This window comes from Podarcis bocagei (genome assembly GCF_964188305.1).
Source record: "Podarcis bocagei genome assembly, chromosome: 12".
Classification (NCBI taxonomy): domain Eukaryota; kingdom Metazoa; phylum Chordata; class Lepidosauria; order Squamata; family Lacertidae; genus Podarcis; species Podarcis bocagei.
This window is the reverse complement of record NC_138137.1, coordinates 52,270,108-52,295,693: the sequence shown is the minus strand read 5'-3', so window position 1 is coordinate 52,295,693 and position 25,586 is coordinate 52,270,108. Positions and strand designations below refer to the sequence as shown.

Below are 25,586 nucleotides of genomic sequence, written 5' to 3'. Positions count from 1 at the left end.
ACACAGAATATTTAGGAAAGCATGGGTTTATTTGCACTACATTCCACTATGTTTCACTTTGAGTTTACCTCAGATAAGTTCTAAAATTAGTATCAGAACTGGTGTATGCTTGTATCGTGCATTGGTGTTTGACACAGTTTTCACTTAACAGTGAATGTGCATTGATTAAATGCAACATATATGCATATTGATTATATCAGCACAATCTGAATCAAATATATTGCTGTAATTTAGGGGGCAACCCAAACCCCTTATGGGTACTACAGGGGCAGCGCTTAATGGATGCAAGCTGTAAATCATAGCAAATTGTGTATTTGCAGCAATCTGAACAATATCCAGAGTTCAGAAATGAAAGGATGACAATTTGTTAATGCACAGTGAGTAATTTTGGTTGGAGAAAATTAAACAATGACACGTTTAATGTGGCAAATTATAATCAGTCTAGTCATTCATCCCATCGATAGAGGAAAACAAGGACATGAACGGACTTTTTGCTATCAGTGTCAAGGCACAACCCTGGGCATCTAATAACATTGCTTAATCATTTTAGTTATTAAAAACAGACCGCTAATGCCTATAGATCACTTACTATCCTGCACAGCAATTTCTGCTTTCAGAATGGATATGACACACCAAATTTGTGTTTATTTTTTTTAAAAAAGCTAGCAGTTTTGTACTCAGCTATTGCTTAGGAATTCTAAGAAACAAAAAAGTAATTTTGAAATCAGTGGGTAAAATCAGTGCAATTTTGAAAACTTCAGTCTGCCATCTTGATTCAAAATGGTCACCAACTATATCCAAACATAGACGAAAATGTGCTTCTTGATCTCAGAAACCATCATGCAAAAACTGGTTTCAAAATTTTTAGAGGTGTCCAAATGCATAGTGAACAGACAAGCAACTTTCCAAAATATATAGTAGACAGTGAATGAACAACATTGGGTACATGTCAACATATATAGGCATATTTCAGACAATAAAGATGGACATGGCAGTGTATTACATTTTACTATTAGTAGCAGCTTCTTTTTTAGTTCAAGGGTTTAAATAATGTTTTTGAGAAGCATACTTGCTGCTCCTTTATTCCCTTAAAAGATACCTCTTGTCCCCTCAAAACATACATGTTTTGAAACTGAGCTGCTGGAAATTTGCTCAGACAACCCTGCCTTCCTCCAAGTGGTATCCATAATACATTTTCTTTCTATTTATTTTTATCAAAGCTACCAAAAATAGTTCATCACACAGATGAATGAGGGGCAAAACTAACTCTAGGTCAATTTGGGCATTCCAAATTGTTCTGCAGGTACTTTGATTTTGAATTTAATATGTCATTCATTTCCCCCCTCTGCAGGTCTGAAAGTCATTGTAGGTGCCCTAATCCAGTCTGTTAAGAAACTCGCAGATGTTATGATCCTGACTGTTTTCTGCCTGAGTGTGTTTGCCCTCATTGGTCTTCAACTCTTTAAAGGACATTTGAGACACAAATGTGTCAAGAACTACACGGAATATATCAGCCAGAGCATATCCAATGAAACATCCTTTTCATCTAAACAGAACTTGACTCCGTATGAGAATTTTACCAATAGCCCAGGTAAATGCTGTCCTCAGATCTTTGCAAAACAATGGATTTATTCCATCTTCTGTCTCCAGGTTTGAAATGGGCCCTAGCAAACAAAACACACGAGTCTGCCACTTCAGACTGTTACTCCTAAGAATAGTGAGATTTATAAGTATCAGATAAGTGCTTCGGTAGGTTTGCCATGCGGGTGGCATTGGGATAAATCCTTTTTTGGATTATTGCAATCTTACTTTCAAACTCCCAAGTGTGCTTCCATGAGTGGTGTGATTGTAACTGAACCCCGTGCCTTAACTTGCACAGGATGGGAGTCCAAGGAATTGAGGTGGTAACTGATCAAGTACTAAGTCTTACTGACAAATTAAAAATGAACAAATCACCAAGTCCTGGTTGCATCCACCGAAGAGTTCTTTAACAATTCCTACGTAAAAAGGCTATTGTCTAACAAAAATAAGAACATAAGAAGGAGGCCCCTGCTCAGTGGAGAATGTTGGGCCTTCAAATTTCAGTGGTGTGATGCCGAAATTCAGCAGCCCCCGCCTCTTGCCTTCTGTTCTAAATCATTATTGCAGCACCCTCTTGGCTCAGTAGCCAGTGTGGGTGAACCTGTCATGCTCCCCTAAATTTGCCTCTGCCATGCTGGACCAGGCAAAAGGGCCATCAAGTCCAACACTCCGTTCTCACAGTGGCTCGCTGTGTAACTCTGATACCCAGCAACTAGTATTTACAGGCACAGTGTGCCTCCAACAGTGGAGGTAGAACATAACCTCATGGCTAGTAGCCATCAAAAAGACTTAACCTCCATGAATTGATCTAATTCTCTGTTTAAGTCATCCAGGTCGTGGTCATCACTACATCTAGTGGGTGGAAATACCATAGGTCAAACTATGTGTGAAGAAGTATTTGTTTTGCACTGCCTAGAATCTCCTAATGTTCAGCTTCACTGGACAGGATGCTAGTCATCCAAATGTGCAGCAGTTGTGTAAAAGGCAAAATCCAGTATCATAATGCCATTATTCAAATCTATGGAGTGACCACACTGGTAACCATATTGTGCACAAATGATGCCGTCCCCCTTGCTGCCCCCACTGAAGCCTCGCTTACTGGGGTTGCATGGCTGCAGCTTCCAAGTTCTGACAATATTGCATGGAGGCAGTGGTGTTGTTTCCTGTTTTCCTTAAAATTAGCTCCAGAACGTCCTTGTGATTTTGCCAAAGCTCAACAACTTAACAACTTTGGCCAAGAAAGCTCAACAACTTTTGTGTCCAGATTTTCACTTTTTGAAATATGGCAACCCTAGTTTAGTTTACTGCATGAGCAACAGGAAACCTTGGGCTCATGCACTCTTCCTTCCCCTCCCCTCCTTTAGCACAGATGTGATTAGAAGCACCCACTTCTGGTTTTAAACTAAACTGTTTCACATTATATCAGAACTGGAGGAACAGTGATTAGTTTAAACTGTGGTTTGTTGATAAGCCAGGACGATAACCATGGGTTTTGACAAAACGACTGGCTGTTTTAGAACCTCTACTTATCTGGAACCATATTTATCCTTGACTCTTTTGTTGCAGTGAATTACATACATAAGAATGGCACTGAAGATTATTTATTGTGCAGCAATGCTTCAGATGGTGGGTAAGTTTACATAATACCTGTTATGAGTGTGTTTAATATCTGTTATTCACTCCGAATATTTATTTACTTTCTGCTTACTTACCTCCCCTCCTCCCAAAACTGTGGCCCACATTCTCAAATTCAATTTTTGTGTGTTCAAAGTCAAATGTGACCTTCTCATCGTTTTTGCATGTGGAACATTGTGAATGTGCCCCAGTGTGGTGAGATCTGAGATTTACCATTTTCAGTTGGAAGCTGCAGTTCTGTTGCAAGGGTGGGGAACGATTTCCAGCCCGAGGGCCACAAATTCCACTCTGGCCAACCTACTGGGAGCCACAGCTCTGCTGAATGTAGGAGCCATGTTTCAGAAAGAAAAAAAAAAATTCACATATTTTCAAGTATCTCCATATACAGTGGTACCTCGGGTTAAGTACTTAATTCGTTCCAGAGGTCCGTTCTTAACCTGAAACTGTTCTTAACCTGAAGCACCACTTTAGCTAATGGGGCCTCCTGCTGCTGCCACACTGCCGGAGCACAATTTCTGTTCTCATCCTGAAGCAAAGTTCTTAACCCAAGGTATAATAATAATAATAATAATAATAATAATAATAATAATAATTTATTATTTATACCCCGCCCATCTGGCTGGGCCTCCCCAGCCACTCTGGGCGGCTTCCATAAAAACCAGAAATACAGTAAAATGTCACACGTTAAAAACTTCCCTGAACAGGGCTGCCTTAAGATGTCTCCTGAATGTCAGGTAGTTGTTTATCGCTTTGACATCTGCTGGAAGGGCGTTCCACAGGGCGGGCGCCACTACCGAGAAGGCCCTCTGCCTGGTTCCCTGTAGCTTTGCTTCTCGCAGTGAGGGAACCGCCAGAAGGCCCTCGGCGCTGGACCTCAGCGTCCGGGCAGACTGATGGGGGTGGAGACGCTCCTTCAGGTATACTGGACCGAGGCCGTTTAGGGCTTTAAAGGTCAGCACCAACACTTTGAATTGTGCTCGGAAACGTACTGGGAGCCAATGCAGGTCTTTCAAGACCGGTGTTATATGGTCTCGGCGGCCGCTCCCAGTCACCAGTCTAGCTGCCGCATTCTGGATTAGTTGTAGTTTCCGCGTCACCTTCAAAGGTAGCCCCACGTAGAGCGCATTGCAGTAGTCCAAGCGGGAGATAACCAGAGCATGCACCACTCTGGCGAGACAGTCCGCAGGCAGATAGGGTCTCAGCCTACGTACCAGATGGAGTTGGTAAACAGCTGCCCTGGACACAGATTTGACCTGTGCCTCCATGGACAGCTGTGAGTCCAAAATGACTCCCAGGCTGCGCACCTGGTCCTTCAGGGGCACAGTTACCCCATTCAGGACCAGGGAATCCTCCACACCTGCCCGCCTCCTGTCCCCCAAAAACAGTACTTCTGTCTTGTCAGGATTCAACCCCAATCTGTTAGCCGCCATCCATCCTCCAACCGCCTCCAGACACTCACACAGGACCTTCACCGCCTTCACTGGTTCTGATTTAAAAGAGAGGTAGAGCTGGGTGTCATCCGCATACTGATGAACACCCAGCCCAAACCTCCTGATGATCTCTCCCAGCGGCTTCATATAGATGTTAAAAAGCATGGGGGAGAGGACAGAACCCTGAGGCACCCCACAAGTGAGGGCCCAAGGGTCTGAACACTCATCCCCCACCACCACTTTCTGAACACGGTACTATTTCTGGGTTCACGGAATCTGTAACCTGAAGCATATGTAAGCCAAGGTACCACTGTATTGGCAGAACTTTCTCTTCATACTTAAATGCTGGAGAATTTTATCACTGAAACAAAGTTGTTATTTGCAGTTCCTGCCCGCCGAAATATGTATGTCTGAAGGTTGGAGAAAATCCTGACTATGGGTACACAAGCTTTGATACGTTTGGCTGGGCTTTCCTCTCCTTGTTTCGCCTCATGACGCAGGATTACTGGGAACGCCTCTATCAACAGGTATATGCTTCAATTCTTTTGAAACAAATTGCATGGGGAAACTGCCATAGTCTGCCTACCTTTTACAGCTCCCGTCATCGCTATACAAGTAGCAGAATGATATGCTAGAGTCTACCAAGCGGAATCCTGGGGTGATAATATGAGATGGAAATGTTGTCACAGATTCCTGAGCTGGTAGAATAAACTGTGCCACCTCAGAGCGCAGAAGGGGGACCACAGTTATGAATGTTCCTTCTTGTAAAAAAATTGTCAAAATATTGTTAGCCATCTAAGGGTTCTCTTGGGTCCAAAAGGCAGGAGTCTGAGAGGAGATATGATAGCCACCTTCAAATATCTCAAAGGCTGCCACTGAAGATGGAGCGAGCTTGTTTTGTCTTGCTCTAGAGGGTAGGACCCGAACCAGGGGATTAAATTTACAAGAAAGGAGATTCTGAATGAACATCAGGAAGAACTTTCCAACAGTAAGAGCTGTTCAACAGTGGAACAGACCACCTTGGGAGGTTGTGGACTCTCCTTCCTTGGCAGTTTTTAAGCAAAGCTTGGATCATGCATAGCATAGAATTTCATGTGTCATTTTTAGATTTAATGTTCTTTCTTTCATCATCTTTATTTTGGTTAATGAAATACTGTATTATTATTTTTTAGTGTGGTTCATGTTTTCTATATGATTTCAAAGGCCTTTTTCCCTTTAACATATGGGAAACTGGTAATGAAAACCTTAACATTTTGTAAACACCACAACCAAACGAATGATTACTGTATTCTTTCTGACTACAGACTCTCAGAGCATCTGGGAAGATCTATATGCTGTTTTTCATGCTGGTCATATTTCTGGGATCATTCTACCTGGTCAACTTGATCTTGGCCGTGGTCACGATGGCCTACGAAGAACAGAGCACAGCCACTATTGCTGAAACAGAAGCAAAAGAAAGGAAATTTCGTGAAGCCATGGAGATGCTGAAGAAAGAGCAGGAGGTTCATATATTGCCCCATTGCAATAGTTTATAGCAGTAGTTATATATAGTATGTATACAATAAAACATAAAACACCGTTAAAAACAATACAAAATGGTAATTAAAATGACCCACTAATCAAATGTTTTTTTAGCAGCTGCATAGGTCTGCTGGCATAAAAAAAGCTCTTTAGAATGGGGAAAGCATAAACTGAACATGGGATGGGATCTAAACATGGTCAAAGCAAGAACTTGCCACTTAATTATGATGCTTCCGTAGGAGATTAAGCACCAGCTTCCATGTTTCATGTGTCCAAAAACTAGGAACTCAGACTTGAAACATAGCTAACACCTGCTAGGCAAGAAAAATCCGTCAAGACAAAAATCCTTTTAGAAAAACACCGTGATTTACTTTAAAATCATGAAGGTTGTGAGTAATTTGGATATCCAATGCAAACTGTTATCTGTGAATGGGAAGTTGTCATACCAAAAAGTATTTTTTTATTATTATTATTATCTCATATGAAGACATAATGGTACAATGTGCACTTCTCTTTTTCTTCATTCTAGGAATTAGCTGCAAAAGAAAACGACAGCATGTCTCATAGCTCATTTGAAGTGTCACCTATAGGTTCTAAAGAGGTCAAAGAACGAAGCAACAGAATGAAAAAGTTGTCTTTGGGGATGGAAGATTATGGGGAAGATCCCAAAACCCCAAAATCACAGTCTAGTGACAGCTATCGGAAACCGGTAGTTATTTCATAAGGCTTTTGTTGTTGTTTAGTCGTTTAGTCGTGTCCGACTCTTCGTGACCCCATGGACCAGAGCACGCCAGGCACTCTTGTCTTCCACTGCCTCCCGCAGTTTGGTCAAACTCATGCTGGTAGCTTCGAGAACACTGTCCAACCATCTCGTCCTCTGTCGTCCCCTTCTCCTTGTGCCCTCAATCTTTCCCAACATCAGGGTCTTTTCCAGGGAGTTTTCTCTTCTCATGAGGTGGCCAAAGTATTGGAGCCTCAGCTTCAGGATCTGTCCTTCCAGTGAGCACTCAGGGCTGATTTCCTTCAGAATGGATAGGTTTGATTTTCTTGCAGTCCATGCGACTCTCAAGAGTCTCCTCCAGCACCATAATTCAAAAGCATCAATTCTTCAGCAATCAGCCTTCTTTATCGTACAGCTCTCACTTCCATACATCACTACTGGGAAAACCATAGTTTTAACCAACCATTATTTATTTTCACTTTTAATTGCACTCTAACTTGTCTTCATAGATGGAGGAGTTTAAATGAAGGGAGAAAAAAGGTTTTAACTAAGACACTTAATTTTTAATCAGCATTTGCCAACCCTAAATCTACATGAATGTTTTTAGCAAATTTACATTTTAGAAAGTATATATATTCTACAACAGTAGGAAACCAATCTATGCATAAAGCTTTATATGTGATGTATTTGTTTTTCCTTTACTCTTAGCAGTCCTCAGTAATAGGTCACTAGTAGGTCACAACAATAAAAAATAGCAAACCCTGTCCATAAATCAACTAACAGCCATAGAATAAATCAGTTGCAGTGTCATCTGTCTGAATAAAGGTGTTACAAAATTGTAATCCTCCTTGGTGGTCCTAGCAGGTTCACATGGCAGTAAGTATGAGAATTAACAGAGGCTTATAAATAGCAAGTTCCTTGGTTCCTGTGACTGGTAAGGAAGCCATAAGTGATTAACAGACTTAAGTACTAGTGGAAAAATTTGTGGAGTAGTTAACTGGGAGACGGGAGTGTATGTGCAAGACTGAGTTAATGAGAAGCAGGCTATCACTCCTAACAAGCTGACAATTCTGAACGCAGAGTGCTCTTTATTAACAGGAAGGCACAAGGCCAGTCATAAAGTTTTCTGTTGCAATTGGTAGGATTTCTGTAAGTGACTCTTACACCCAACATTAAATGTATTTAGTACAGAGCATGTCAAAGTCTGCATCACTCTTGCTCTTTTTTCCTTCTTTTGATCTCTGCAGTCTCTCATTAGCCACAATTACGGTCCTAGTTCAAACCCAACCAGACGCCGACCAAGTCATGGAAGTGTATTCAATTTCCATGTATCCGGCCGAGATGCTGGTTCAAGGGCTGAGTTTGGGGAGGATGAATCTAGCAGCATTGGGGAGACGGAGATCCAGCACAGCACACTGCTGGCTGCACGAATGGGAAGGCGTCCAAGCATCCAAAGTCAAACCAGCTACAGTCCTCGCCTGACAGCTCCAAACTACATGCAGCCCGGCAGATGGGCCGCTGGAGACGATTGCAATGGGATGGTTTCATTGATGGGGGGCAGTGGAACAAGGCCGTTTAACATGGATCCCATTTCCAATGAAGGGTCATTACTTCCTCCAGTTATGGAAAATCCTGGGAAAGGAGATCTGGTGAGTTGAGAATGTAATCAGACAGATGCAATTTTCTGATTGGTGGCTTCCCCCCAGTTGTCTAGGATGCAGTAATCAATTTTTGCTATATATGTTTTCTGTACCTAGAGGAAAAATGTTTCCACCCCTAAAAATTATCCTCAGATTACTTCCCTACAGATGATGATGATTTAAATTTCTTCCCCAGCCTTCATCATTAGTCCTAGGGCAATTTGCAACTCTCTCTCTCTCTCTCTCTATATATATACAAACAAATGACAACAACAACAACAACAATTAAGATTATTATCCTCTAATCACTTCTCTGGGAGTAAACCTCATTGAACTCAATGGGATTTACTTCCAAATAGGCATTCACAGAATCTCACTGTAAATGTATTTGTGAATAGTGGGCATGGAGGGTGGGGAGCACTACCAAAAAGTTTGGGGGCAGGGGCAGACTTAAAGAAGAAGGAGTAGTAAGAGCTAAGAGGTGAGAGCCCTGTGGTATGAATAAATAGCAAATATTTTCTTTCTGCACCATAGTGCATCCATTCTCTTTTAGGTAAGGACTGCTGTGCAGCTCTAAAGCTAAGATTCCAAAGGCACACCCATATTGAAGACTAACAAATGCATTATGACAGAAGCTTTCATGGACTACAGCCTGCTTCATCAAATGCATGAAGTGTTGTCCTGAGTTGCATGTAAACTGGGTGAGGAAGGAACTAATAAATAGTGAAGTGAGAGGAAAATGAAACTTAGAACGACTGAACAATAATACTCATTGTCACTCGACATTTCCTCCGAATGTATTAAGACTGTGTGGTCCGCTGAACTTTGCAATAAGCATATTTACGTTCATATCTGTTTCTCTTACCGCCTGAGATCGAAGCACATAACGCTTCCATAACTAGACATGTTGTTTACATCTTTAAACAGACTACTTCTTGTGATGAAGCCAACAAGAGGTTCCAAACTCAGCGTCTCTCAGTAGATTATTATAATCACCCACTTCAAAGACAAAGGGCAGCAAGTGCTGTCAGCATCATTACCAGTGCGCTGGAAGGTATGTTGTTGCATATTCATAGTGGTTGGATACCAAGGTTAAGGACATGGTTTAAATGCCACAAATGGGCGGATTTAGCACTTGCACTTGGGTCTATGTATTGTTCCTGTGTTGCATATCACCTTTAAATAGGGATTCAGGGCTGGCCCTGCCTTGAGGCAAGATGAGACGACTGCTTCAGGTGGCAGGAATCACAGGGGTAGCCGATCCCAATGTAGACCTTTACTGTCCCAATATAGTGGTTGGATACCAAGGTTAAGGACATGTTTTAAATGCCACAAATGGGCGGATTTAGCACTTGCACTTGGGTCTATGTATTGTTCCTGTGTTGCATATCACCTTTAAATAGGGATTCAGGGCTGGCCCTGCCTTGAGGCAAGATGAGACGACTGCTTCAGGTGGCAGGAATCACAGGGGTAGCCGATCCCAATGTAGACCTTTACTGTCCCTTTGTTCCTGATGTGGGAGTTGGGGCTACGGGTTTGTTTTGTTCTGGTTCTGGTTTTTCATATGAATTTTGTGTTTTTACTTTGTATGTTTATGCTGTAAGCATTTTCAGATAAGATTTTATCTGAGATTTTCAGATAAAGGGCAGTATACAAATTTAAGAAATAAAAATAATAAAATAAATGTAGATCTTCTCTCACCCTTTCCCCACCGGTAGGGTGGGAAGTGCCATTTAGGGATTTTCAAGGTAACTAGCTAGCACTTTGGGATCAGAAACAGATAGGATCCTAGTGAAACTGGAATAGCGATACAGTCACATGAGCTGTAGCTCAGTGGTCAAAGAAACATGCCCTCTATGTGGAGAGCCCCAGGTTCATCCCAGGTGTCTTCATGAAGAGCTAGGCAAGATTCCTGAAAGCCACTGAACCTGCTGGACAAAGCTTCTGACATAAAATAGTTTCCTATGGTCTTACAAAGAACTGGCCCATGGGATTGTTAGGAGTTCGGCCTACACTCGAGTAGGACCCTGAGACACATGCCCGACTGGCAAGTTCTCTCCCTCCTGGTTGATCGTTCAGGAGCTTCAAAAGCTTTCTTCAGCCCGAACATCACAGCGACTGATGCCAACCGACACCGTCACACTTAGGAATCCGCAGAGTTTGCGCAGTTGCATAATAGACCTCAGCAACTCAGCATTTTGGCTAACCTACTTTATTTACATATAAACACACACGGAGCACTGCAACATGGTTCCCTCTCTCTCTAGCATCAGACAGCAAAGAGAAAAAGAACAAAGGACAATAGTCCCACTTCACGGAACACAGTAACACAAACATCCTGACTCTGTCACTTCCCACTCTGTGGAGTCAATACATATACCATCATGTGAAAGACAACAATCCCATGACTGCAATCATGGAGCAGGAATTCTAACAGAGATATCAATTACAATAGTCCTTGGTCGTACATTTTTAAAAAGAATTCTGCTGGAGCATCAACAGATTCAGTAGGAGTTGTTCTCACAAGTACTTATTGTTTCTAAATCTTTTTTTATGGGGAGGGGGGACCTTACTTTAATGTGTTTAATGTTTAGAACTTGAAGAATCTAATCAGAAGTGCCCCCGCTTCTTGAAGAACTTGGCTGCAAAGTATCTTGTGTGGAACTTTTGCCCACTGTGGTTGAAGATAAAGAAGAATGTGGGCGTTTTTGTTATGGATCCATTTACGGACCTCACAATCACAGTTTGCATTGTGATGAATACTCTATTTATGGCGCTAGAACACTATAAAATGTCCCCTGATTTCGAGGCCATGCTTGGGATAGGCAACAAGGTAAGCAAATTCTGGCAAGCAGGATGTTCTGCATCAGCATGTAATAAGCTTTTATGCGTTTATTATTATTATTGTTTCGATTTCTGACAGCATTCACCCTTCCCCAAAAGGTATAAGGTTCAATGACTCTCACCTATCACTATCTGAAGAAAATTCTTTATTACCGTATTTTTCGCCCTATAAGACGCACCGGCCCATAGGACGCACCTAGTTTTCAGGGGGGGAAATCAAGGAAAAAAATATGATTCCCCCCCCCGCAGCTCTGGGAGCAGCGGACAGGCTGCACGCAGCCTGTGCGCTACTCCAAGACCTTCTCCCTGCTTTTGCGGGAGGTGGCGGAATTCCCCCACCTCCCGCAAAAGCCCACAGGAGCCCCACGTGACTCCTGCGGGCTTTTCGACCAGGAGGGAGAAGGGACTGAAAGGGCCAGTCAGTCCCTTCTCCCTCCTCGGGGAAAAGCCCCCAAGAGCCGCTAGCTCTTTAAAGGGTGCACGGCTCCTGCAGGCTTTTCTAGGAGGTGGGGAATTCCCCCAGCTCCTAGAAAAGCCGGGGAGCCCCTTTAAAGAGCACACGGCTTTTGCGGGCTTTTGCGGGAGGTGGGGGAATTCCCCCATCTCCCGCAAAAGCCCAAAGGAGGGAGAAGGGACTGGCTCCGCCAGTCAGTCCCTTCTCCCTCCTTGGGGAAAAGCCCCCAAGAGCCGCTTGCTCTTTAAAGGGTGCACGGCTCCTGCAGGCTTTTCTAGGAGGTGGGGGAATTCCCCCTCTCGTAGAAAAGCCAGCAGAAGCCGCGGAGCCCCTTTAAAGAGCGCACGGCTTTTGCCTGCTTTTGCGGGAGGTGGGGGAATTCCCCCATCTCCCGCAAAAGCCCGCAGGAGGGAGAAGGGACTGATGCGGCCAGTCAGTCCCTTCTCCCTCCTTGGGGAAAAGCCCCCAAGAGCGGCGCGCTCTTTAAAAGGTGCACGGCTCCTGCAGGCTTTTCTAGGAGGTTGGGGAATTCCCCCACCTCCTAGAAAAGCCGTGGAGCCCCTTTAAAGAGCGCACGGCTTTTGCCTGCTTTTGCGGGAGGTGGGGGAATTCCCCCCATCTCCCGCAAAAGCCCGCAGGAGGGAGAAGGGACTGATGCGGCCAGTCAGTCCCTTCTCCCTCCTTGGGGAAAAGCCCCCAAGAGCGGTGCGCTCTTTAAAAGGTGCACGGCTCCTGCAGGCTTTTCTAGGAGGTTGGGGAATTCCCCCACCTCCTAGAAAAGCCGTGGAGCCCCTTTAAAGAGCGCACGGCTTTTGCCTGCTTTTGCGGGAGGTGGGGGAATTCCCCCATCTCCCGCAAAAGCCCGCAGGAGGGAGAAGGGACTGATGCGGCCAGTCAGTCCCTTCTCCCTCCTTGGGGAAAAGCCCCCAAGAGCGGCGCGCTCTTTAAAAGGTGCACGGCTCCTGCAGGCTTTTCTAGGAGGTTGGGGAATTCCCCCACCTCCTAGAAAAGCCGTGGAGCCCCTTTAAAGAGCGCACGGCTTTTGCGGGAGGTGGGGGAATTCCCCCATCTCCCGCAAAAGCCCGCAGGAGGGAGAAGGGACTGATGCGGCCAGTCAGTCCCTTCTCCCTCCTTGGGGAAAAGCCCCCAAGAGCCGCTTGCTCTTTAAAGGGTGCACGGCTCCTGCAGGCTTTTCTAGGAGGTGGGGGAATTCCCCCCCCTCGTAGAAAAGCCAGCAGAAGCCGCGGAGCCCCTTTAAAGAGCGCACGGCTTTTGCCTGCTTTTGCGGGAGGTGGGGGAATTTCCCCATCTCCCGCAAAAGCCCAAAGGAGGGTTGGAGAGCAGCGGCAAGGCGTCGCGCGCCTTCCTGCTGCCCCCCATCCTCTGGGGCTGGCGATGGGGGAAGCGCTGCTTTCCCCACCGCCAGCCTCAAACCCGGGTTGGAGAGTAGCAGCAAGGCGTCGCGCGCCTTCCTACTGCCCCCCATCCTCTGGGGCTGGCGATGGGGGAAGCGCTGCTTTCTCCACCGCCAGCCTCAAACCCGGGTTGGAGAGCAGCGGCAAGGCGTCGCGCGCCTTCCTGCTGCCCCCCATCCTCTGGGGCTGGCGATGGGGGAAGCGCTGCTTTCTCCACCGCCAGCCTCAAACCCGGGTTGGAGAGCAGCGGCAAGGCGTTGCGCGCCTTCCTGCTGCCCCCCATCCTCTGGGGCTGGCGATGGGGGAAGCGCTGCTTTCCCCACCGCCAGCCTCAAACCCGGGTTGGAGAGTAGCAGCAAGGCGTCGCGCGCCTTCCTGCTGCCCCCCATCCTCTGGGGCTGGCGATGGGGGAAGCGCTGCTTTCTCCACCGCCAGCCTCAAACCCGGGTTGGAGAGTAGCAGCAAGGCGTTGCGCGCCTTCCTGCTGCCCCCCATCCTCTGGGGCTGGCGATGGGGGAAGCGCTGCTTTCTCCACCGCCAGCCTCAAACCCGGGTTGGAGAGCAGCGGCAAGGCGTCGCGCGCCTTCCTGCTGCCCCCCATCCTCTGGGGCTGGCGATGGGGGAAGCGCTGCTTTCCCCACCGCCAGCCTCAAACCCGGGTTGGAGAGTAGCAGCAAGGCGTTGCGCGCCTTCCTGCTGCCCCCCATCCTCTGGGGCTGGCGATGGGGGAAGCGCTGCTTTCCCCACCGCCAGCCTCAAACCCGGGTTGGAGAGTAGCAGCAAGGCGTCGCGCGCCTTCCTGCTGCCCCCCATCCTCTGGCCCTGGCGATGGGGGAAGCGCTGCTTTCCTCCACCGCCAGCCTCAAACAGCAGGCCCTTCCTGGCTTCTGCGGAAGCAACGCGAAGCCCCCGGAGCGCAGGCTTCGGAGGCTTCGTGTTGCTATCGCTGAAGCCAAGGGGTCTGCATTCGCCCCATAAGACGCACCCACATTTCCCCTTCATTTTTGGAGGGGAAAAAGTGCGTCTTATAGGGCGAAAAATACGGTAATTTATTTCTGTTAACTATGACAAACGGTTATATCTCTTGGTATTAGCATACCTAGTTATTTAATAGATTTTGAACAAATCTGGAATTTATATTCCTTGGATGAATGGGTAATCAGGTTTTGACTTATTGGCATCAGTTCTGATTTGGAGCAATTAACAGAGTAACCAGATACTTTACCGAAAGCACCTATTGTTTGCATCAAGATGGGAATACTAGCCTGAATAGTATGAAATAAACAAAAGAATATCGTCTGCAAATGAAACTAAATTATATTTAATATTATAAATCTCACAATGTTGTCTAATAGCGCAAGCCAAAGGAAAGGTGGCAGACATGCTGCCATTCACTTTGACTCTAGGAGTGGCTGCCAGGAAAAAGCCACATGCTTTTCTTATATGCCCAGGGAGCAGACTGAGCCCACCCTCCAGGAGCGGCCCACCCCCTTGCCCACTCACAATTGGCTGATTGAGCGAGCTGGCAGGATCTGTTGCCTCCTGGGCAGCAAACTCAGCCCAGGGACGTCCTTTGCTGCCCGGGACACAGCCCAAGGGGCCTCCCTTGTCTGATTGTGAAGGGTGATGGAGGGAGTGCCAGACCGCAATGGAGCCCCCCAGGAAGGGTTTGCGGACTTCTCAACATGTCTGTTTGTCATGTGAACTGTCCCTAACCCTGGCATGAGGAGAGAGGATTCTGGAACATGCAGATTTGACGTCTCCACTTCTATTTTGCAGATTTTCACCGGAATTTTCACTGCAGAAGTGATCCTGAAAATCATTGCGCTGGATCCCTATTATTATTTTCAGCAGCGCTCAAATATATTTGACAGTGTGATTGTCTTCATAAGCATCATTGAACTGAGCAGTGAACCCAAAGAGAATAAGGCTTCAGGGAAAAAAGGCAGCAGGAAAGGAAATTTTACAGTTTTACGGACCTTGAGGCTGGTAATTCCTCGCTCTCTTTTTTTCTCTTCCTTCCTTTCTTTTTTTCATGGACATATAGGACAGGATTTCCCACGAGCTACATCTCTTGCAGAAGATCACTATTGATTATACATTTGTGGAGCACTGTGAAAGATTTAACTTGCTAATCTCCAGATGTGCCCTGTGAGGGATGTTATTTTCAGATAGAGGAAATTGAGGGCAAGAAGCAGCAACTTCCCCAAGGCCACCCGGTGCTTTCAGGACCAGGAAGGGAGTAGAAAATATGTGTCCAAGGCCAGCTCCTGTGCTGTGCTGTGCTGCTTGGGAGAGACATGAAGGAGACAAGCTATCAGTGGCCACTAGACACGATGGCCAACTATTACTTCCAGCATCGCAGAGAGCATGCCTCTAAATACCGGTTGCTAGGGAAAAATGAGTGGGAGTGTGTTACTCCATTCATGTTCTGCTTTGGGGCTTCCCCATAGGCACTTAGAATCATAGAATCATAGAGTTGGAAGAGACCACAAGGGCCATCGAGTCCAACCCCCTGCCAAGCAGGAAACACCATCAGAGCACTCCTGACATATGGTTGTCAAGCCTCTGCTTAAAGACCTCCAAAGTAGGAGACTCCACCACACTCCTTGGCAGCAAATTCCACTGTCGAACAGCTCTTACTGTCAGGAAGTTCTTCCTAATGTTAAGGTGTTTAGGTGGAATCTGCTTTCTTGTAGTTTGGATCCATTGCTCCGTGTCCGCTTCTCTGGAGCAGCAGAAAACAACCTTTCTCCCTCCTCTATGTGACATCCTTTTATATATTTGAACATGGCTATCATATCACCCCTTAACCTCCTCTTCTCCAGGCTAAACATGTTTGTTTGGCTGCTGAGGGACGGACATAATAAATAACAATATGTTCAAAAGAGAACGAAAAGGCAAGATGAAGCTGAAAAGAAGGATAAACAGAGTTAGAACTGAAGGCTACAAAAAATAGAAACTGCCAAACTGTTCTGTTCTTTGGTTATCTAACAATACAATACTTTCCTCCCCAACAGATGCGAGTCTTCAAGTTGGCGAAGTCTTGGCCAACCTTAAACACCCTTATTAAGATAATTTTAAACTCAGTGGATGCTCTGGGCAACCTCACCCTCGTTCTGGCCATTATCGTCTTTATCTTCGCTGTATTTGGAATGCAGCTATTTGGGGGCAACTATAAGACTCATTGTAAGAAATTGGCCGATGACTGCAAACTACGATGGCATATGCAAGATTTTTTCCACTCCTTCCTTGTTATTTTCCGAATTTTGTGTGGAGAATGGATTGAAACCATGTGGGGTTGCATGGTGGTCAATGAGCAATCAATGTGCTTGCTTGTCTTCTTGCTGGTCATGGTGATTGGAAATTTAGTGGTGAGTTTACAGATACCTTTTGATTTCCCTCCCCTTTTTATCAAAATTTTGCTTTGCTATTAATGAAAAGGGGAAATGTGTTTGAAAAGTCAATCCTAATGCTGTATCTTTAAAATGAGACAAGTATGTGGAATGGTAGTACTCCAGAAAATCTGTCCTGGGCTGCATCTGCCAGGTTCTTGGAATCATAAGTGGGGAGGGTGCTGTTGTACTCAGGTCCTGCTTGCAGGTTTCCCATGGACATCTGGTTGGTTACTGTGTGAACAGAAGGCTAGACTAGATGGGCCATTGACCTGATCTAGAAGGGACCTTCTTATTTTCTCACATCTTTCACATCAGCCAGTGTGGTGTAGTGGTTAAGAGCGGTAGACTTGTAATCTGGTGAACTGGGTTCGCTTCCCTGCTCCTCCACATGCAACTGCTGGGTGACCTTGGGCTAGTCACACTTCTCTGAAGTCTCTCAGCCTCACTCACCCCACAGAGTGTTTGTTGTGGGGGAGGAAGGGAAAGGAGAATGTTAGCCGCTTTGAGACTCTTTCGGGTAGTGATAAAGCGGGATATCAAATCCAAATCCAAACTCTTCTTTCAGTCTTTTCTCAAGCCATTGGGAAATGAAATGAAATTCCATAATAAGGAGACAGGAGAAGGAAGTAAAGCATCTTACCTGCCTCTCACTCTTACCTGGCTTTGTAGGCAGATTTTCTGCTCCAATTTGTTGATATTTGTTCATTCCACCTATGTTCTAAAACTAGTTTGGAAAGAATTAATAAGAATGAAAACAAATATATCATTTTAAGAGTAGACAATGCATACAACTAGGGTAAAATGTGCTTTAAAAAGTATATGTTAATCAAGCTAACATAAAAATGCATTATATTACGGAAAATTGATTTCCAGAAATGCATATATTAGGCAAAATTGCATACAAAGTGTGTATATCACAATAAATTTGCACTAAATTGCTGATGAATTTTCATGGTGTTTTTTTAAAAATAAAAAACCCCCACACATGTCAATTGATGTGCAAATGTGGAGAACTGAACTTAAGGTTGACAAAATGAGAAACTGGGAGAAACCAAAATTGACAAATTTTGCCTATCCCTGGCTGTTGGTTGGTTTCCTTGTCCTGGTCATGCCAGAATTGGGTGTTTCCATCTCTCTTCAGAAAAAAAAAAACAATTATGCTAGAAATGTTGTTAAACATTTGCTCTTCCCGTTGCTTTGAGGTGCTCAATTTGTTCATCGCCCTGCTGCTGAACTCGTTCAGCACTGACAACCTCCTCCAACTCCCGGAAGACGACCGAGAAACGAACAACCTTAAAATTGCCTTCGCTCGGATCCACCGGGGGCTGCATGCAGCAAAACAGGCAATGTTGGCTTTTTGTTTCAAAGCTCTTGGGTACAAGCGGAAGGCAGCTCAGAAGAAAATAAAATGTGAATCTGAGAAGAACGGGCTGGAGCTTCGAAAAGATCTCCCGAACTTCAAGGAGAGTCATGGTAACAGAGAGAGCGAGAAGAACGGGGAGAGGTGCTCAGTTCATATCCCGGATGATTTCATCAGCAACCCCAATGTGTTTGTCTGTGTTCCCATTGCTGCCCCCGAGTCCGATAGCGAGGGGTCTGAAGATGCTGATGAGAAGCAGGGGGCAGCCATGGAGACAGAATATGCTGAGAAGGTAAGGAGTCAGCTGAAGGCCACATTTCCATGTTCAAGGAAAGGTGGGCAAATATTGCAGCGGACAGAAATGGAGACAGCAATATTAATGTCAGTCCTCAATATTCTGTCCCACTTTCTGAACATTCTGTCACACTGTAGAATTAATGAGAAGCAGAACCACTGATGTGATTGTGCTGATAGGAGGTCACCTCATGAGGAACAAGATTAGCTTCTGCCCTAACTGTGTTACCAGCTGCATTCTCTCACCTTTGCTCATAGGCTGTTTCAGTGCAGTCCTGTGTGCTGTTAATAATAATAATAATAATAATAATAATAATAATAATAATAATAATAATAATAATTTATTATTTGTACCCCGCCCATCTGGCTGGGCTTCCCCAGCCACTCTGGGCGGCTTCCCAAAAAAACCACGTTAAAATACTCTAATACATCAAACATTAAAAGCTTCCCTAAACAGGGCTACCTTCAGATGTCTTCTAAAAGTCTGGTAGTTGTTGTTCTCTTTGACATCTGGTGGGAGGGCGTTCCACAGGGAGGGTGCCACTACCGAGAAGGCCCTCTGCCTCGTTCCCTGTAACTTGGCTTCTCACAGTGAGGGAACCGCCAGAAGGCCCTCAGAGCTGGACCTCAGTGTCCGGGTAGAACGATGGGGGTGGAGACGCTCTTTCAGGTATACAGGACCGAGGCCATTTAGGGCTTTAAAGGTCAGCACCAATACTTTGAATTGTGCTCGGAAATGTACTGGGAGCCAATGTAGGTCTTTTAAGACCGGTGTTATGTGGTCTCAGCAGCTGCTCCCAGTCACCAGTCTAGCTGCCGCATTCTGGATTAGTTGTAGTTTCCGGGTCACCTTCAAAGGTAGCCCCACGTAGAGCGCATTGCAGTAGTCCAAGCGGGAGATAACCAGAGCATGCACCACTCTGGCGAGGCAGTCCGCAGGAGGTTTTCCTCCTCCTCTCATCATCATCATCATCCCCACATTTCTTTCAATAAGCTCAATATGGAATACACCCTTTCTTGCTCTTAATTGTTCACCTCATTTCCTAGCACAGCTTCCTTCCACCCCCTGCCCATTTGCGTGAAATTTGACTGATCACATCCTGAAACATCATGACGCTAATCTAACCTGGTAACTTTTGTAAACAAAACCACATGGGTGGCTGCAGCCAATCAGATTAAGAGGCAATGTCGGGCAAGTGAGGCTGAGGATCAGGGCAGAGAAGGAAAATGGCACTGAGAAGAAGCAATACCCAGGGAAATAAAAGTGCATTTCCCTTGTATGCTGTAGCTACTCCACCTAGAGACCTGGTACAGGCTACTCATACACAACGTGACCCAATATGCCCACCACAGCTCACCAACAATGAACCGTGGTTCAGGAAGCGCTTGATAAAGCTGTTGGATTTGCTGCCTGCCGGAAAGCCAAACTATATGTGATGTTGGGAGATCAGGGGCTGTGGGGGTTCTGATAAGGAATGTAGTGGGTGTGGAAGAGACCTTATCTTTTTCCTGAATGCTTGCATGAAAATGCCCTCTTCCAGTGCTATTTGCCCTGCGAGGCACAACATACAACCACATTATGGATACCTGTATGTTTCCCTCTGCGAGGCAAATACCAGCTTGGGCAAGAGATTTTCACTGGGAAATGGTGCAGGGAGAAATTCTGCCACAGTTCCGATTAGAATCCACTCCCCTACAGATGACATTAATTTTGTTTGAGTCACAGAAATACACCTCTCTTTAGCTCCCATGGCTTTAACTAACAGTAGGAGGGACCACAAATACAAGTGGCATGATCTTGAGTGCAGATGAATGTGGCTTATCTTCAGCAGGAAAACCAGCTGCGATTGAGAGGAGAGCGGAGCAAGAGTTCCGATGCCTGGAGCCGAACATCTGAAATCTCCTCTCCTGGGGAAACAAGTATGCATTGGAAAGCTGGGTCCTCCTCACCAAAACAAAAAGAGGTAAAAGTTATTCACCAATAAAGAAAAGCAAAAGCAGAGAATGATAATCCAGATGATAAAATGCCCTGATTGCAGAACTGGGTAAAAAAGAAAGGTTGCATTAAAATCAGGACGAAACAAACAACGTCACAACTCTAATTGAAACGTCACCATTCAATATGTTGAATTGAAACCCAAGCAGGTTGTTTTGAGTATCTTCCTTTGACTGGTTAGTTAGTTTGCTTGCTTGCCTGCCTGCCTGCTTGTTTTGAGGGGTAAGGCATGCTGATTCAGAGCCTTTGAACCTCTTTTGGTGCTGAAATGGATATTGTAGATCAGAAATTTGTATGTGTTACATTAATCACACAGCAAGCGTGTCACTGATTTTGTTTTATTTAATACCAGGCACCAAAACCATACCATGTGGGGAGATGAGGTTTAACCCTTTAACCCTTATGACCGTGGCTAAAATACATCGCTCCCAGTGCAAAGATTAGCCTTAGGAAAAAATCCTCCTATTGACTCCGGTGACTACCAGTAATTGTTGCACTGTGGTGCAGGGAGGTTGGATTTTGTCAGGATTTCACCTAGGAATTGAAAGGTTAAATCTCCCATTCCCATGCACCGTGGTCCTGGTGTAAAAATCACTCATCCCAATATGCCTAGCATTAAATTTCTTAAAATCCACATGTGGCTGCTAACGACATTAATATAAAATTCTAGCTGCACTCCTGTTAGGCAAAACCGACAGACAATGCCTGGTAAAAAAGAAAACTCAAGGCTCTATTTTTCTTTTGCAGAGAGCTGACATTATTAGCTGCTCAGAAGGCAGCACCGTGGACCTAGCAAACTCAGAAGAATTCCTGAAGCAGATCCCTGAACTAGCTGAGGACTCGGAGCCACATAATTGTTTTCCCGAAAGTAAGGATGCACTTCATCAATTTATTCTATGCAGGGCAACATGAGGCTGCAACCCAAAATGGCCAGCCTGTGCTTCTTGTCTTCTTTTGCATGCTTCCACCTGCTGACAATGATGTAAGCGAGAGCAGTGATGGGAAGGGGGATCACCAGCTTCCATTAATTGCAGGATGCATGCTAAAAGTCAGTTGCCAGTACTATTTAACTTGTACAAGGGTTCTAAAGGTAAAGGTAAAGGGACCCCTGAAAATTAGGTCCAGTCGTGACTGACTCGGGTTGAGGCGCTCATCTCGCTTTATTGGCCAAGGAAGCCGGTGTACAGCTTCTGGGTCATGTGGCCAGCATGACTAAGCTGCTTCTGGCGAACCAGAGCAGCGCACGGAAATGCTGTTTACCTTCCCACCGGAGTGGTACCTATTTATCTACTTGCACTTTGATGTTCTTTGGAACTGCTAGGTTGGCAGGAACAGGGACCGAGCAACAGGAGCTCACCCCGTCGCGGGGATTCGAACCATCGACCTTCTGATCGGCAAGTCCTAGGCTCTGTGGTTTAACCCACAGCACCACCCACGTCCCTTACAAGGGTTGTACCAACCCCATAATGTGGATTGTTATTTATTGTCTGTCTCTTTCAGAATTTGCTCAGCGTTTTCCTTGGTGTATGGTGAACACTGAAAAGTTTCCAGGCAGATTATGGTGGAACCTAAGAAAGACATGCTACCGAATTGTAGAGCACAACTGGTTTGAAAGCTTCATTGTGTTCATGATTCTGCTGAGCAGTGGAGCTCTGGTATGTTAATCTGATTCTCACACACAAAACTCTGTGGCTTAAGTGGCACACTGGACAGAGCAGAGAAAAGAAAGATTATATTTCTAAACCACCACTCCATTCCAAGATGAAATAATGCTGGCAAACACAGGGGGCACATTTTGCTGATTTGGGAATTGGCGCTCTAGCCAGATGGTATTAATCACCATTGATCAGTGCAATCCTATGCATGTCCGCTCTGATATAAATCCCATTGAGTTCAATGGGAACTCACTTCCAGGTAAGAGTGCATAGGATTGCAGCGAGAATGAAGCCTGACTGGGTGCTTGGATCAGGTTTTCTGTTTGGGGAAATACTCACGCACCTCTATCACCACCACCATTGGATATTTATTTAATCTTATTAGACTGGAAACACTGTTTGGAAGGCCAAATTTCTCTGAGATTATGGTGGACCCGTTATTCTTTTACCAGCATGGCACGTGCCACCATATCAAGATTCGTTTCTGTACTGTATTTCACCAGTCAAGTGTTTTAGTAGTTTTAATGTGCTCATTAGTTTAATGAATTACTGTATATAATCATCTCACCTGCTGGTTAGTTGCTGTATGTAGGGCTGCCTATACGTCTGGGTTTTCCCGGACATAGAAGGGATTGGGCTCTCAGAAATTGTGTCTGGGGGAAATTTCCGATAAGGGTTAAAATGACTGGGGAAACCCAGACGTATGGCAGCCCAACGCAGCCTCCCCAACTGCTCCAGTCACAGATGCAGCAGCAAAAGGAAGGCAGAAAAGGAAGCAAATGCCTAAGTGAGTGGGATAGGGGACGGACGGACACACGCCTGGGTAGAGCCTGGCTGGGCAGGTGCCCCTCACATCTGTCGAGGCAGGCACAGTAAGTCCTTGAGGGGACCCACGCCTCCAATCTGGCCCTTCCCTTGCGCTTGCAGAGTGCTGAGAGAGACAGGGAGCTCCTGGGTGGGGCTTGGGGTCCCTGCGGCTCCTGGGAATGTTGCCTCAAGTGAGGGTCTCTGAGAGGGGTCGGTGCTGGGACGCCTCACTATGGGGAAACTAGGAGACTCCAAGTGTGCGCACGCCAGTCTTCAGGGGAAAAAGGAGTCCAGCTGCAGTGCCATGCTCCGCTTCGCCCGCCGAGCCGGGGCGGATGGGCCTTCTTTGCTGGCTGCCTCGTTGGTCCAGGACGGCCTCACCCTGGCAGGCAGCCCGAGGTGCCCGTTGAGCCTCCCTGAGGGATCACTGAGAGCCCCCTCGCTGTCCTTCCTGTGTCCGGTGCACTACAAAGTGGCCGGAGAAGACATGGTGCCTGCTGCGCGCCCGGCGGGAAGCGCAGCAAGGCAATCCGGAGAGGAATGCAGAGGCTTGGGATTGGCTGGAAATTGTGCCCCCCCTGTCTCCCCGAACCCCAAACAGCTGGAGGCTCTGGGGAGCTGCGCTCACCCCAGGCTGTGCTTGTGCCAGCAGCATGCTGGGGCAACCTTGGAGCGAAAAGGGCAACACAGTCTTGGCACCTCGGCTGAGCCCAGTGCACCAGTGGCCGCAGCGGATTGCCTCACCGCAGGATGCAAGTCAAAAGCCAGGCAGTCCCTGCCAACACGTTTACCATCAATTTATTTATGGCAAATCCCCACCCCCCAGAAAAAAAGCTCATTAACTTTGGTGTCTGGATTTTCACCTTTTGAAATATGGCAACCCTACTGTATGCCACTCCGTAATCTTCAGTGAAGAAGAGCAGCTAATAAATACAATAACTAAATAAATATTGATGAATACATGTGCACATTCGCCTCCTGGAGAGGAGGGAGGCATTACATCATAGAAATGTAGAATTGGAAGGGACCATGAGGGTCATCTAGTCCAACCCCCTGAAATGCAGGAATCTTTCGTCCAACGTGGGGCTCGAACCCACGACACTGAGATTAAGAGGCTCATGCTCTACCGACTGAGCTGTCCTATTTAATGGTTGGAAAGAACTGAAAACCATCACAAAATGTCACATTGACAGTGGTCCAGGTGAAATCTGGAAATCAGCAAGTTTTTGCTAATAGATTGGTATTGTTCCACAACCTGGGTAAGATACAAAATCCAGGAAAAATTCAGGTGCAGATAATTTTTAAGCATCCCTACTTTATTGTAAGCCACCCTGAGTATTTTATGTTATGGGTTGCCAGTGTTGTAATATCACTGCATTTAGTACATGAATCCCTGGGATCATTCATTTGTCATGTCCTATGCCCCCAAGTTCTCATGGAGATATATATATATACAGCTCCAGTATTATGGTTATGCAGTAGGATTGGAAAATTGCAGTACATTCACACAATTAAGGAAAGATTGTAAAGGAGTCTGCAAATTAAAAATTCTGCTTGATCAGTAGCAAGATACATCTTAACTTTCTTATTCCAGGCATTTGAAGATATACACTTGAGTGAGAGACCAAATGTTAAAATCATGCTGGATTATGCCGACAAATTGTTCACTTACATCTTTATCCTGGAGATGCTGTTGAAGTGGGTGGCTTATGGATTCCACAAATATTTCACAAATGTTTGGTGCTGGCTTGATTTCATAATTGTAGATGTAAGTGTTGCCTTTGAACCATTCTGTGGAATGGGTGCCGTTAGCTTTCAAGGTATAGCGACTGGGCATTCTTGCACTCTCCTTGCCTAAAGGGAAGCCCTGCAATTTGTGTAAAACGGTTTTATGCTTTTGTTTTGAAGCGGTGCTTTTTGCTGCTGTTGTTGTTTAGTCGTGTCCAACTCTTTGTGACCCCATGGACCAGAGCACTCCAGCCACTCCTGTCTTCCACTGCCTCCCACAGTTTGGTCAAACTCATGCTCGTAGCTTCAAGAACACTGTCCAACCATCTCATCTTCTGTCGTCCCCTTCTCCTTGTGCCCTCCATCTTCCCCAACATCAGGGGCTTTTCCAGGGAGTCTTCTCTTCTCATGAGGTGGCCAAAGTATTGGAGTCTCAGCTTCAGGATCTGTCCTTCCAGTGAGCACTCAGGGCTGATTTCCTTAAGAATGGCTAGGTTTGATCTTCTTGCAGTCCATGGGACTCTCAAGAGTCTCCTCCAGCACCATAATTCAAAAAAGCGGTGCTTTAGCATGTTTGAAAAATGTTGGCATGGCAAGGAGGCAGATTAAGATACATAGTGAAATTGTTCCTTTGTGCTTTTGCTACTGAACATCTCCCCTCACTACTTTTTCTGCAGGTCTCCTTAGTAACCCTCGTAGCAACTTTGGCTGGACAATCTGACATGGGTCCCATAAAGTCTCTCAGAACCCTAAGAGCTTTGAGGCCATTAAGAGCCCTGTCACGATTTGAAGGGATGAGGGTAAGTTGAATGAACGCCATCACTGAACATTAGCCCTATGAAAAGGCCTTTGGTTTGTAAATTGTTTCTTTTGAAGGCTACTGTGATGAGGGGATGGTAAAGGAGATTGGAACAGGGATTCCCATTTGGCACATCAAAGATTTCTGCGAGTCATGAGAGGTTTATGAACATGTTCTATATTGTTGGCAATAGACAGGCCTTTTTTTTCAGCCAGAACTTACCAAAACTCAGTTCCAGCCTCTCTCAGGTGGGTGCCATTGCCATTCTATGAGAACTCTCATGGTGAGTTCCAGCACCCCTTTTTCTG

The 25,586-nt window shown here is 45.7% G+C and overlaps 1 protein-coding gene across 4 annotated transcripts in view; it reads left to right on the top strand.

Moving 5' to 3' along the window:
* LOC308569497 (sodium channel protein type 5 subunit alpha-like) overlaps positions 1 to 25,586 on the top strand; it is a 40,929-nt gene that overhangs the window by 3,197 nt on the left and 12,146 nt on the right. The window contains exons 3-18 of one of the 4 annotated variants that reach the window (XM_081163456.1): positions 1,352 to 1,591; positions 3,148 to 3,211; positions 5,032 to 5,173; positions 5,951 to 6,148; positions 6,697 to 6,876; positions 8,136 to 8,537; positions 9,456 to 9,582; positions 11,123 to 11,361; positions 15,021 to 15,230; positions 16,262 to 16,615; positions 17,842 to 18,291; positions 20,126 to 20,257; positions 21,037 to 21,157; positions 21,790 to 21,944; positions 24,346 to 24,519; positions 25,157 to 25,279. In XM_081163456.1, coding sequence (XP_081019582.1) covers positions 1,352 to 1,591; positions 3,148 to 3,211; positions 5,032 to 5,173; positions 5,951 to 6,148; positions 6,697 to 6,876; positions 8,136 to 8,537; positions 9,456 to 9,582; positions 11,123 to 11,361; positions 15,021 to 15,230; positions 16,262 to 16,615; positions 17,842 to 18,291; positions 20,126 to 20,257; positions 21,037 to 21,157; positions 21,790 to 21,944; positions 24,346 to 24,519; positions 25,157 to 25,279 — 3,311 coding nt within the window. Of the gene's footprint in view, positions 1 to 1,351; positions 1,592 to 3,147; positions 3,212 to 5,031; positions 5,174 to 5,950; positions 6,149 to 6,696; positions 6,877 to 8,135; positions 8,538 to 9,455; positions 9,583 to 11,122; positions 11,362 to 15,020; positions 15,231 to 16,261; positions 16,616 to 17,841; positions 18,292 to 20,122; positions 20,258 to 21,036; positions 21,158 to 21,789; positions 21,945 to 24,345; positions 24,520 to 25,156; positions 25,280 to 25,586 lie in introns of all 4 variants that reach the window. The other 3 variants (XM_081163455.1, XM_081163458.1, XM_081163457.1) reach the window with 3 other exon arrangements.